Consider the following 14412-nt stretch of genomic DNA (forward strand, 5'->3'; position numbering starts at 1 on the left):
GCCGTGTTCAAAACTCTTAAAGATCGGTCTCTAGGCCAAGAAAATCAAAACTCAATAACAGTTGAAACTTTCAGAGAAAGTCGAGATTATGAGGCACAAAATTAAAGATAGTATATGCACTTAGGTTGTCAAAACGGCGGATGTGCAATATTTCTTGGCTATTAAGTTGAAACTTCCAGGGGCTATTGAAATAATTCAAAATACGCTATGTGCATCCAGATTGTTAAAATACACATCTACACTATTAGCTATATAAAGATAAATCCACAAAATCAGCTCAAATAAATTGGCCTGTGGTGTTCTCCATAATTGGTAGAATTCTAATTACTAGTACTATATTGAAAACGGAGCTTGCTGAGCTTTTTTTTAAGAGAACTGGGATTGTATACAAAAATTTATCGATATCGCGACAGACGAAAGACTATTGACTGCCTTGTAAATTAGTCTCGTGCATGTTTTTGTAGGCCATTTATGGATTTTTTTTTTCTTTTTAGAAAATTCTAGTTTTTAGTGGATTTGCTTTGTGTTTTTAATAAAGCATCCGTATTCACAATTTTATTATTATTGAAAAACATCATGATTCAGTTTTTTTGGGCTAATTTTGTAGATTCATCTTGTATAATCTGCGAAGCAGTTTTTTGCTAATTTTAAATTTCAACTTTTCTCTTTACCTCCGTAAAAAAGAAGATGGGGCATCCCCCCAAGAATTTTCCACCCCTATCCCACCCAAGATTTTGAAAAATTGATTTTTCTGATATTTTCATTAACAAATATTTCTTTTTGGGATCTTCATTAAAAGAAACGACATACTCCTTCCCCTCCTATATCTTTAAAGACGTGCTCTCCCTTGTTCCTTTCTTAGTACCTAAATAGGAAGAAGTCAACCTTTTCGGACGAATAAAGGCATTGTTGACACCTTTTGTGCCACCAATAGCTCCAGAGTTACTAAGGTCTCCCTAAGATTTTCATGAATTTGCACCAATGTATAAGGTGTAAATATGCTGTCAGAAATGTAATAGCGAACGAAAAGTAACTTCTATAGAATTGAAATTTTACAGTAAGTCTGATTGATCCAACACAAACCCACTGAAACCAAAAATTATCGCTCAAAATCAGTTCAAAAATTATTTGGTTGTCACTTCATTTTCCATTGTTTCCTGTTAGACAATCTGGCACTAGCTACAATTGGGAACTCTCACTATTGAATCGGGTTTCACTGCCAAGTCGGGTCTATAAGTATTAGAAACGGGAATGGGTAATACTTTCGTCATCTATATTGTTCCCCTTAGGAAAAAGTTAAATCGTGAAATCCAGTCATTGGAGTTCAAAGCTATTCAGTAATCTGAAGACAATCATTTGATGCTATTATTTAAAGCTGATGTTTCTCTAGAGTACCTTTTCAATCAGACTCGGTCGGTTCTAGTCTTCAGGGGGAGTATACTTTTTTATGCCTGAAGCATGAAGGCAAGCAAGTAATGCATACAGTTACCTTTTACGAGGGTGGGGTGTAAGAAGATCAGTATTTGGTCTCTTGATGTTGGCAGCAAAATATTATTTCCAGTCTTCGCAAGAATTATACTGACAATGGAAATTTTTTTCTTCTTAGGCCTGCCGTTGGACTGGCTCCATGGTTCAAAATCATTAATTAATTACAATTAATTTGCAAGAGAGTTTCTGAGGCGACAAACATAAGAAAAGAATCATAGTTTGTACACCTCTGTGTGCTAGGGAAACAGAATTTTCGTTTCTTACTTTCCCCCCCCCAAAAAAAAAAACAGATCTAGCTCAACCCACTAGTAATGAAACAGAACAGGATATCAAAGTCCTCATATTTTGGAGAAACTTAGTATTGAACGGTGTGACTTTATGCAGTCTTTTATAGAAAGTGTGTCCATAGAAACTTAGGAGAAGACTCATTCAATTAGAAATTGAAAGTTAATGATTGGATCAAATTAAGATGCGATTGTTCGTCAAAAAACTGCATATTTTTGTATCTTTTACGTATTTGGACACTTTTCATCTCAAAACAGCTACCCGTTGATGCAACATCATACCACTTTCAATGCCTATTGAAATCAAAAGAAGTGGAGCGAACGCATTAAGCAGAGTAAAAAAAAAAACATCACAAGAGAATAATGAATAACAAGAATAATGTATCTTCCGCGGATTTAATTCTGTTTCTTAGGCAACTTCATGCAGAATTAATATTAAGCAACGTATTGAAGTATCAGGTGCTCTTTTCATGCCAAAACAGCTAACAGCTTATGCGACTTCATAACATTGTTAAAACCTATTGAAACTTAAAAAAAGGGAACAAACACAGGATTTATCACAAAAAAAAGAAGCGGAACAGGAAAAATACAGGAGCATGAAAATGAAGTAGCATGGGAAAGAGTGAATACACGGTCAATATAGGGGATCATCAAAATGTATAAATGAAACAGAAATTGGTAGAAACCACCTATTTCCTAAAAACGATACTTTCTGTAACCTAACCAAATAAATAAAATAAAATATTAATCATATAAATATTGAAAAATAAAAATAAATTATGATTTATAACCATTGTTGAAAAGTTAATTTGACTTCACCTATTAAAAGAAAAAAAATACTTGGGGCGATTACATAAGCCCTTCCTAAACCCCTCCCCTATTAAGGCATACACTGTGTTTAGAAGAATCCAGTCGAATTCAAAGGAAGGGTTTGTTTTTTTCTTGTTTGAGTTACTATGATGAATTTAGAATCAATATATTTTAATATTGTTAATATTTATATACACAAAGTTTAAATTTAGAAGGGAATTTATCTTAGACCGTCAAATGCGATCACTATGTACCCTTCACCCTCCTGAATATTGGTGGAACGGTTTTCCTGGTCGAATTCGCAACTTTCTTTGCAGTATTATTCTTTTTTATCTCTTGTAAATATTAATTTTGTGACAATAAGGAATTTTGATCGGAACTGAGTGATAAAAATCGAATTATAGAATCGTGATAATCACGGTTTCTCAAAATATTAGCATCGACGTGTAATTCATCTTTTACACAAAACAGCAATCGCATTTTTCGTGTTCATAGGTATCCTCATTCATACACAAATCAAGATTGATTTAAGATTCCTTGCTACTTATTTTTGGACTGAACTGTAATGCTGCCATTCAAAATATTATGAGAAAAAAGTCAGATTGTAATTAAAATCAACTCAGTTTTTCATTATGTATGAGTATTTTTGTTGCACCAGTGGAATAAATACAACGGGCCCAAAAAATCCATTTTTCTGTCAAACAAGAAGTATGTAATACTTCTTGTCTGTTTCAGATGTTGCGATAAGTCACATTTTTTTATTGGCTTCATTAGCATTGGCAACGCTGCCTGACAGTAAAAATTTTAAAATTTCAAATGGACGAAGGCATTCTAGTTGATCTAAATGATTGTTCTAGCCAAATTCCTCCCATAGAACCTAATGAAAAAGATAGAAGTACTGTTGATTTTCCTGGAAAATGTCTGAGTAAACATTTGAGTAAAGAAGAAAGCAGCCAGCTCAATGCTGGTGTGAAAATTGAACAGGATTTAAGGGACACATTTGGGTTTCTTGACATTCCTTCAAGAAACCAAATCAATCCTAAGTCAGAATGTAAGTAATACATTTCTTTAAAAAATGAATCTCTTCTTGGATAGTAATTTGTAATGTACAACACAAGGGGCTTTGGTAAATTTGCACTTTGCAACAAAAGTTAGTTGGAATGAAAGTGGATTCATCACTTGATGTCTTTTCTTATTCTCTTTCCTAGTCCAATAAAAGCTTTGGAGCAGATTATATTTTGAGCCCTTAAGGGTAAAAGGTAAAACAGTCCATAGTTGCGAAAAGTTTAAAAACATGTTTAAAATCCAAACTGTCTAGTAAGAAACAGCTCCCATTTGCAACCGATTCAATAATGATAATTATAATTTTCATTAGTCTTTATAGTAAAATGTTTTTAAGAAAACATAATTGCCTGAAACCATTTTACAAAAAGAGTCTGAGACCACTCAAATATAACATCAAAGAAAAACTAACATCATTTTTTATATAGGGTAAGACCATCAGTACTTGGCTAGTTCCTAATCTTGGCCAGATGTTTGTTTTCAAAAGTGTGTTTCTTATACATAAACAGCAGGTTACTAATGTTATACATTATGTGTAGCCTATAAGGTTAGATAGCTGGCTGATGATTAGGACTAAATCATTTTGGGTTGGCTGACTAAAATCCTGGAAAGAATATGCTTTTTCAACATTTGAATTTAAACAGAAGTTAGCTCTTCAGCAAAGCCTATTTAAGTGCAATTATTCCGTTTCACAACACTTGTCTTAGGTTAGATCTATCCAATGTTGAGTATGTTTGTGATTAGGATATATTGTTCTAACTTTAAGATCCCATGTCAAAGATTAAATAGCATTTTTTTTACATTGAGCTTTAAATATGTAGCCAAGATTAGGCCCCACTTTATTAGGTCTATCATTATATTTAAAATTGTAAGTTTTGTGTATGGTTAAAATATTCAAGCTAATTATTTCCTTATTTAAAAGATTTGACACATCCAATGGTGGCTGAAACCCACTTCCTAGCTGATAGAACAGAGATTTTAATTCTTTTGGTGACTATTTCCTGTTATTAGCCCTTTAAGGGCTCAAAATGGAGAATTTTCTCAGAAGTAATTATTGAATTATGAAAGATCATACAAAAAGCATCCAGTGATTCAAATGAAAAGTTTGCTAATATTTCAAAAATAGGGATACAGGAAATTTAGATATTGATCCAATTTATATCATTCTTCTAAAAAATGAACCAGTTGTTAATTGGGATACTAAGATTTTACAAAATCACCTTGGAATGACATTAAATACAAGACCAAGGAGAATTGTATCAATGATAGCAAAAACAGGATTATTTCACAATTTTGTGACCTATTTGGATCTATTGCAACAAATGCAGTTTATTAATATTGTCTTTTTTTGTGTTTTTAGTTTAATTTAGTTTTGTAATCTTTGTTTCTTCTGTGCTGAAGACACCTTATTTTATGCAGGGTAATATCCACATTGTTGTTTTTTTTTTTTTTATCTTTTCTCTACTGGCTGTAGTCTTGTTTTGTTTCTTTCTTCACTGAGTTTTCTCTCTTTGTTCTTAGTGATATATTCACTTTTGTTCTTACTAAATTATGCCATAATCTGTATGTTTACTGGGGCTTTTTGCTGTCTCAGGAAATGGGCATCCTAGGATAGGATACCCAGTAGGGGGACAGCTAATCATCACTTCAAAAGTTAAATTACTGTAAAATTTCTATAATAGCACCACTTCAACAGTTAAACCATTGTAAGATCTCTATTATACCCCATTGTTTTTGGCAAGTTGTGCCACCCCTTCCTGATGGTCCCAGATGAAGGCTAGACCTAGAGCATTTACAAAACTAATATGAACACTAAAAAAAGGTTTTCTTACTCTAAGATATACAGCCTGTTTCTATTAATCACATTATCATACATTTTTCCATTGCTATCCACATTCTTGAATAATATTTTATCCAATAATTTTATTGGAATCACAAACTTTATTTGACAAAATACTATATTAAATCTTTAAATCCAGCAATAGATTTCAATATTTCATTGGCAATGCATGCTGAAAATTTTATATATATATGTATATATATATATATATATATATATATATATATATATATATATATATATATATATATTATATATATATATAAATGTATATATATATATATATATATATATATTATAAATGTATATATATATATATATATATATATATATATATATATATATATATTTATATATATATATAAATGTATATATATATATTATAAATGTATATATATATATATATATATATATATATATATATATATATATATATATATATATATATATATATATATATATATGAATATACAGCATCTATACAAAGCCCAATGTAGTTATGTCACAATATACCACTCTCATCAAAAAGTTGTTAATAATATTAACAATTTTATGGAATGTGGCTTTGACAGGATTAGATGTGCAAAATAATATATATTCAGCTATATTATTCTCTTCAACATATCAAAAATGCAATTAAATGTACAAATTTAGCTATATCACTTGCTTCATTCACTTGTAAAACAAATTTTGAAGTGGACATCTGAGAAACTAATTGATTACAAAGATCATTGAATATATGATTAATTCATCTATCAACTTTGTTATATGTAAGCTAAAGTTAAACCAATAGTTAAATTTAAAGCTTCCTTATTTACCAATAAGTTTAATAAGTGCACCTACTGCACTATTTAATCCCAGGATCTTGACAATCATTTTCTAAGAATCATAAAAAAATAATCCTCAGTTGTTTTCTTCTCTTCAACATGAAAACCAAAAGATCTGCATTTTAACAATGAAAGAACTCAAAATTTATTTTAATTTTTTCATGGAATAAATTTTCATGAATTTTTTTTATGGAATAAATGTTTAATGAATGTTCTTACTGATGCAGAAAGAATTAGATCCCATATTATCTTTTGTACTTATTAAAGTTAAATAAGGTAAGCTAAAGTTTTCTGGTATAACTGACTTTGCTTGTGCGATTTGTGGCAGATGTCTTTCATATGATTTGCCAAGCATTCTTTTGACCACATCTACTGGCAAAATTGGTGTATCTCCTATTCTGTGTATATTTTTCATAACTTATAATCAACTGTTCAGCATCTTGAGATATTTTGCATGACTGTGTAGTTTTAATATCATTATTTTTTAATCCTGACTAAAATTTTCAACCTCTCCTCTTAGACTTGTCTATACCTCCCTAGGGAGGCACACCTTGCAGGGTGGAAAATTTTGTTTTGGATAATCAATTGCTTTTTGGATGCTAATTACTTTGATATCAAGAAAGTATTTGGACAAGGTTTATATGAATACAATTTTCAAGAATCTTCAGAAATGGATATTTCAACTTATTTCTTGAAGTTTTATTCAGCTGTTTCACCTGTTGTCTTTAAGATGCAAAGAACATGTGCTCAAAGAGCTATTATTTATCCTAATTTAACAATACTTGAAAATAATTCAGTGCTAACCTTCAGACAAAATTGTAACATTGTCAAAAGAATGATCAGATCTTTTACCAGTAAGGCTGTGAAACCAATATCAGCTGCAGTCCACATTGGATGTATCTTCAGTGGGATGTTGTTGTATCTGAAAATTTGTGATTTATTTCACCTCTCTGTGCATATTTTCTAATGCCCACTAAACCGGCACAACTACCGCGTGCTTATTCCAAGCTATAGAGAAACTTATTCATACCATTTGCAAAATGTAGCTGCATCATTTACTAAATTGGTTTCAAAACTGTTTTAGCTGTAGTTCAATCTGGTTGGACTTGTTAACTGAATGCAGTAACAGCTGTATAGTTGCAGTTTACTCTTCTGTTAAGTGTTTATAAATTAGGTAATATATGACCATATAAAAAATGTATTTGACTTCAAATAAAGATAGTTTGATGAACAATGATAACCTTCTGAAGTTCAATGAATATATACCACAACAGAGTGCATACACTGAAGATTTAAAAGTTTCAATTTTTGTAAACAGTATTTAGTTAAATACAACATCGTAATCCATTTAATACTCATTTACTGCTACATAGCCTTTGGCTTAGCCCTCCTTCATAAATTTTTAATATCCTTCCTCTTAAATAGATCACAATTGGTAAAAATAAACGTATCTTTTCCAACCCTCTCTTATTTATATTAGGATGCCTCCTAGGGGATTTTTTACGATTAATGAAATTAGCTCTTGTTATAATAGATGAAATTTGTAATAGCCTGTGGCTTAGCCCTCCTTCATAAATTTTCAATATCCTTCCTCTTAAATAGATCACAATTGGTAAAAATAAACGTATCTTTTCCAACCCTCTCTTATTTATATTAGGATGCCTGCTAGGGGATTTTTTACGATTAATGAAATTAGCTCTTGTTATAATTGATGAAATTTGTAATCCTTAAAAAATGGAATGAAAGTCCACACAACAGTTTGAAAAGAAATATGCTTAAAAGTGAGAACTAAAATAGGCTCAGAAGAGATCCTTTTCTCAAGAAATGAAGAAAAGGAAGGGTTATAATACCATTCTATTCTATAATAATAATTTTTGATTTTCTTTTGAATTTTATCAAGCAAAGCTGAGACTGTTTATTTGTAATATTTTGGTTAAGTTGTAATTTTTTTGCATTATAATAATTTTATATATTGCTACTGATGGTGAATGAAAACTCGTAACAAATTTTTGTTTTGTTTATAGCTTGTGTAAAGCTTGGTTTCAGCAATTCTGCATTTATTAATCAGAGGCAATGGCTATAATAAAGGCCATAAGCCTGCAATGTTTTATTATTTCTTTGTTTTTTTTTTCCACAAGCACTGAATATGGAAGGGGTGGTTGTATAAACTTCAGAAGGGGCTCATTTGATTGGAAATTGGATGTTCTGGTGCTCTTTTCAAGCATCAAAAGTAACTGAAGGGAATCTAGCCCCCCTTCCTAATTTTCTTTTTTCCCCTAATGTATTTGATAAAAATATTGAGATAGCGATTTTGTTAATAATAGTTCAAAGATCAGATAACAAAAACTTTAGGGTCAACCCAACCCCCTAGCGCCTGGGGACAAGTGTTGTAAGTTATGTTCTTGGGGAATATAAGGTTTTTATTGAAGGAATGGTATTATAAACTTCAGAGGAGGACATTCGACTGGACATTAGAAGTTATAGTGACCTTTTTAAAAGACAAAAGTGATCAGAGGATAACTAGCCCCCAACAAACCCTTTTCAGCCAAATGAATCTCATCAAAATTTTGAGATAGCCATTTTTTTAATAATAGTTCAAAGATTGTCTAACAAAAACTCCAGGGTGAACACAATCCTCCAGAGCCCAGGAACAAGTGTTACAAGTTATGCCCAGGGGGTATATAAGGTTTTTATGGAAGGAGTGGTAGTATAAACTTCAGAGGGGGCTCATTTGATTGGAAATTGAAAGTTCTAGTTTCCTTTTTAAGACTCAAAAGCGACCAGAGGGCATCTAGACTCCCCGTGCCCTTTTCCCCAAATGGATTCAGTTAAAGTTTTGAGATAGCCATTTTATTAAAAATAGTCCCTGGATCATATAAAAAAGCTTCTGGGGTTGATACGGCCCCACAGAGCCCAGGACGAAGAGTTGTAAATTCTTCCCCAGGGGTATATAAGGTTTTATGGAAGGGAATGATCATATAAACTTTGGAGGAGGTTCATTTGATTGGAAATTGAAAGCTCTCATTCCCCATTTTAAGAGCCAAAGGTGATCAGAGGGCAACATGCCCCATATGCCCTCTTTTTCCCATAATGCATCCGATTAAAAATTTGAGATGGCCATTTTGTTAAAAAAATCCAAAGATCATATAACAATACGTTTCGGGATTGTTACAGCCTCCAGAGCCCTAGCCAAGGATTGAAAGTTATGTCCCAGGGGCACATAAGGTTCCTATGGAAAAATCGGCCATATCAACTTTGGAGGATGGTCATTTGATTGGAAATAGTCAGTTCTATATCCCTTTTAAATTGTCAAAAGTTATCGGAAGGCAAATGATTCCCCCACACGCCCTCCTTTCCCCAAATGAGTCCAATCTAACTTTTGAGATAGCCATTTTGTTCAAAATAGTCCAAAGACCATGTGACAACGCCTTCAGTGTTGATACAGTCTTTAGAACCCGGGGCAAGGGTTGTAAGTTATGCCTCAGGGGCATATCAGGTTTTTATGGCACTTGGTATTAACCAAGTGACATATAGCAATCGCAAATTCTGTCTGTCTGTCTCTTGGTCCTGGTTTTGCTACTTTAGGCACTTCCAGGTAGGCTAGGACGATGAAATTTGGGAGGCATATCAGGGATCGGACCAGATTAAATTATTAATAGTCACTTTCCCGATTTGACCATCTGGGGGGGGGGGAGTGGGGGGCTGGTTAATTCAGAAAAAATGAAGCATTTTTAACTTACAAACAGTTGATCAGATCTTAATGAAATTTGATGCTTGGAAGGATATCATGTCTCAGAGCTGTTATTTTAAATTCCGACCGGATCTGGTGACATTGGGGGGGGGGAACCTAAAAACATGGAAAACGCTTAGAGTGGAGGGATCAGGATGAAACTTGGTGGGAAAAATAAGCCGAAGTCTTAGATACCTGATTGACATAATTGGAACGGATCCGATATATTGGGGGGGGGGGTTAATTCTGAAATGGTGAGAAAAAATGACGTGTTTTTAACTTACGAAGGAGTGATCGTATCTTCATGAAACTTCACATTTAGGAGGACCTCGTAACTCAGATCTCTTATTTTTAATCTCAACCGAATCCAGCGTCATTGGGGGGCAGTGGGGGGAGGGACTGGAAATCATAGAAAGTACTTAAAGCGGAGAGATCAGGATGAAACTGGATGGGAAGAATAAAAACAAGTTTAGAATACGTGACTGACATTACCGGACTGGATTTGCTCTCTTTGGCGGAGTTGGGGGGGGGGTAATTTGGAAAAATGAGGTATTTGTAGCTTACGAACGGGTGACCAGATCTTAATGAAATTTGATATTTAGAGGGATCTTGTGCTTTAAAGCTCTTATTTTAAATTCCAACCAGATCCTGTGACATTGGGGGGAGTTGGAGAGGGAAACCGGAATTCTTAGAACACGTGAAAATTGGGGTATTTTTTATCTTACGAATAGGTGATCGGATCTTAATGAAACTTGATATATAGAAGTATCTTATGTCTGAGATGCTCCATTTTCGGCTCGAATTGGATCCGGGGACATGGGTATTGGAGGAGGGTAACAGAAATCTTGGAAAACGCTAATAGAGGAGTGATCTGGATGAAACTTGATGGGAAGAATAAGCACAAATTCTAGATACGTGATTGACATAATTGAAACGGATCCGTTCCCTTTGGAGGAGCTGGGGGGGGGGAGGTGTTAATTTGGAAGAATTAGAAAAATTGAGGTATTTTTAACTTAAGAACGGATGACCGGATCTTAATGAAATTTGATATTTAGAAGGAATTCATGTCTCAGAGCTCTTATTTCAAATTCTGACCAGATCTGTTAACATTGGGGGGAGTTGGAGGGGGAAATCGGAAATCTTGGAAAACGCTTAGAGTGGAGGAATCAGGATGAAGCTTGGCGGATAGAATAAGCAAATGTCGTAGATGCGTGATTGCCGTAACCATACTGGATTCGCTCTCTTTGGGAGAGTTGGGGGGAGGGGTTCAGTGCTTTGGCGAGTTTGGTACTTCAAGACGTGCTAAGACGATGAAAATTGGTAGGCGTGTCAGGGAGTTGCACAAATTGACTTGATAAAGTCGTTTTCCCAGAATCGACCATCTGGGGGGGCTAAAGGGAGAGGAAAAATTAGAAAAAATGAGGTATTTATAACTTACGAGTGGGTGATCGGATCTTAATGAATTTTGATATTTAGATGGACATCGTGACTCAGAGCTCTTATTTTAAATCCCGACCGGCATTAAGCCTCTGATTTTCCTTTTAAATCAATCTATTGGTTCTTAGAATTTTGTTAGAGCTCATACCATACGAGCTCTTGGTTCTTAGCTCTTCTTGTCTTATCACAAGTGCCATATGAGCTCTTAGCTCTTGTTATGAAAGTGGTCGTATAAACTTTGGAGGAAGCTCGTTTGATTAAAAATTGAAAGTTCTAGCTCCTTTTTAAGAGTCAGAAGTGATTGGAGGGTAACTAGCTCTCCCCACACCCTAATTTCCCCAATTGTAGGCTATCGAATTAAATTCTAAGATAGCCATTTTGTTAAAAATACTCCGGGTGTCGAGTAACTATGGTTTTGAATTTGGAGGCTGAATGGTTTGGATGCTCATTCGATTGGAAATTGAAATTTATTTTGTCCTTTTAAAGAGTCTAAAGTGAGCAGAGGGTAACCAGCCTCCCCCCTTGCGCGCTATTTTCCCCAAATGCATCCAATTAAAATTTTGAAATAGATTTTTTCAAAATAATCCAAAATTCAAATAACTATTGCTTAGGGGGGTTGAAAAATCTCCCATAGCCCCACAGGGCAAGGTTTGTAACTTATGCAAGTTGCCTAATGTTAACATAAAAGGTTTTTGTGGAAGGGACTGTAATATTAACTTTACTTTTAAGAGTCAAAAGAGATCAAACGGTAACCAGTCTCTCCCCTTTTTCCACAAAGACACCCAGTCAAATTTTTAGATAACCATTTTGTTCAAAATAGTTCAATGGCCACATAACTACGCTTTCAGGGTTAAGCCCCCTTCCCAGCCCCCAGAGAAAGAGCTATGACTTATGCAAGTTGCTAATTGTTACTTTGGTAATTTGTTTACGTTGATACTTTCTTTACTTTGATTCTTTGTTACGTTGGTATTTTTACTTTGATACTAGTTTTGATACTTTGATGTTGAAAAAAATCTGATGTTGGAATAGGGAATTTTGAAAAACCTGAAACTTTGGCTATCAAAAACGAACAAAAATTAATTAAAAAATGAACTTTCCGAAAAAAGTTAAAAAAAAAGTTAAGGCCATATTAAACTTAAGATCAGCAGAGAGAAAAATCTATAATAATTACAACTCAAAACTACCAGAAATTACTATTAAAGAATAAATGAAGCACGAAACGTACAGAGATTAAATAAACAATCATGGCAAACAAACATACTACAGGTACCATATAAATGAAAAAACAAAGCTTAAAACGACAAAAATTTGAATTGAATATGCAAATCAAGCTTAAAATGAACAAAAATCTTTTAATATTAAAGAATAAATAAAACTCAAAACAAACAGAAATTAAATAAACAATCATAGCAAACAAACATACGACAGATATCATATAAATGAATAAAAACGAGTAAAATCTAAACTGAATCTGCAAATCAAGCTAAAAACGAACAAAAATCAGCACAAACAAGAATTTGACTACTGTCCCACTTCTCAAACTGTAAAAGTATAAAGCCTACTGGATCATTGGCGCTTTACGAGAAACTACGTGTGTATTGAACAGTCTTGTAAAGAATTAATAAAATTAAACTGAATATTTGCTATATAATGATATTAATTACTGAAAGCTCATCAGTTCATGATTTTATTTCACTGTAAATTTCATTTTATTTTCAATGTTGTAATAAGTAGGCTACAAAGGAAAATATTTGTAATATAATTCGTTTTAAGTAAAGTGCCAATAATGCAGTAGGTACTTTTTAAGTTAGGGAAAGGGGCTTTGTACATCTATTCGTATACAGTCAGGTTAAACTGAGGCAATTTGTCTGTTTAATATTTTGGTTAAGCTGTAATTTTTCTTGTATTATAATAATTTTGTATTTTGCTACTAATGATGCATGGAAACTCTTAATACATTTTTGTTGTTGCTTGTAGCTTGTGCAAAGCTACAAGCCTCAACGACCTTGGACTTATTTATATTATAAAAAGATAATGTTCTGAACTTATTTTATTTTGATTGAACCACAAATTAGACCCGGGCTTTTAGAAGGCTTAGGGGGCTTAGCCCTGCTCCTGTTTATGGTAAACACGGCTCGTTTTCAGTTTTCATTATTATTTGACTCTATTTTTGCTTGTCTTTAGTGTAATGTAGCTCTTTACTCTTCATTGAAAATTTTCATTTTTGGTAAAAGTTTTTTTAAATTAATTTCTGCTTGTTTTTAATTGACAATGTCGTTTTAATGGTTTACGAAAGAAATTTTTTTTCAGCTTTTCCGCTTCAAAATTAGCATTTTGGCTTAGGCGCTACCATTTATAATTTAAAATTTTACAACAATTCTTATTAACCGTTTTACTGTAAAGCTTTGTATGGATGGACAGAGTATAATACTATTCGAATAAATGGATTGAAAACGTGCATAATTTTTGGCCTTCCATAGAATTAAAGCCATTCTGACCCACATCCTGCCTCTACCTTGAATATAGACAAATATTGATTGACCACTATATATTTTCGTATTATTTTCGTACTATATAATCGTATTATATTTTCTGTTAACTGCTTGTTTGTTTATATAAAATATATTTTTGAGGTTGTTTATTGTAAGAAGTTCTATTCTGTCATTTGAAAAGTAAAAATAGAATGTTAAAAATCAATACCACTAGATGGGTTTTCCTGGCTCTGAAAATTTAGTTGAGATGACTTCAAGTTCTCAATTTTCAAGCAGATCAGCATAAAAAAGGATATTTTGCATTAAGAATCAACATAGTCATATTTCTCTTCGATTTTTTTTTTACCTTGGTAAGATTCCCTCTCTCTCCCCAAATCATCCGCTTTACCCCATGTCTAATGTTCCCTCAAAGTTTCAGCTGATGTTATTTTAGGTGTTAATT

The 14412-nt window shown here is 33.0% G+C and overlaps 2 protein-coding genes across 2 annotated transcripts in view; one reads left to right on the forward strand and one right to left on the reverse strand.

Moving 5' to 3' along the window:
• Positions 1 to 14412, reverse strand: part of LOC136032699 (girdin-like) — a 149073-nt gene that overhangs the window by 11004 nt on the left and 123657 nt on the right. The gene's annotated exons all lie outside the window — the stretch shown is intronic.
• Positions 3369 to 14412, forward strand: part of LOC136033359 (vitellogenin-like) — a 71572-nt gene continuing 60528 nt past the window's right edge. The window contains exon 1 of the mRNA XM_065714151.1: positions 3369 to 3633. Coding sequence (XP_065570223.1) covers positions 3399 to 3633 — 235 coding nt within the window. The 5' untranslated portion in view covers positions 3369 to 3398. The remainder of the gene's footprint in view (positions 3634 to 14412) is intronic.

The sequence above is a fragment of the Artemia franciscana genome, chromosome 11 (genome assembly GCF_032884065.1).
Source record: "Artemia franciscana chromosome 11, ASM3288406v1, whole genome shotgun sequence".
In the NCBI taxonomy this organism is placed as follows: domain Eukaryota; kingdom Metazoa; phylum Arthropoda; class Branchiopoda; order Anostraca; family Artemiidae; genus Artemia; species Artemia franciscana.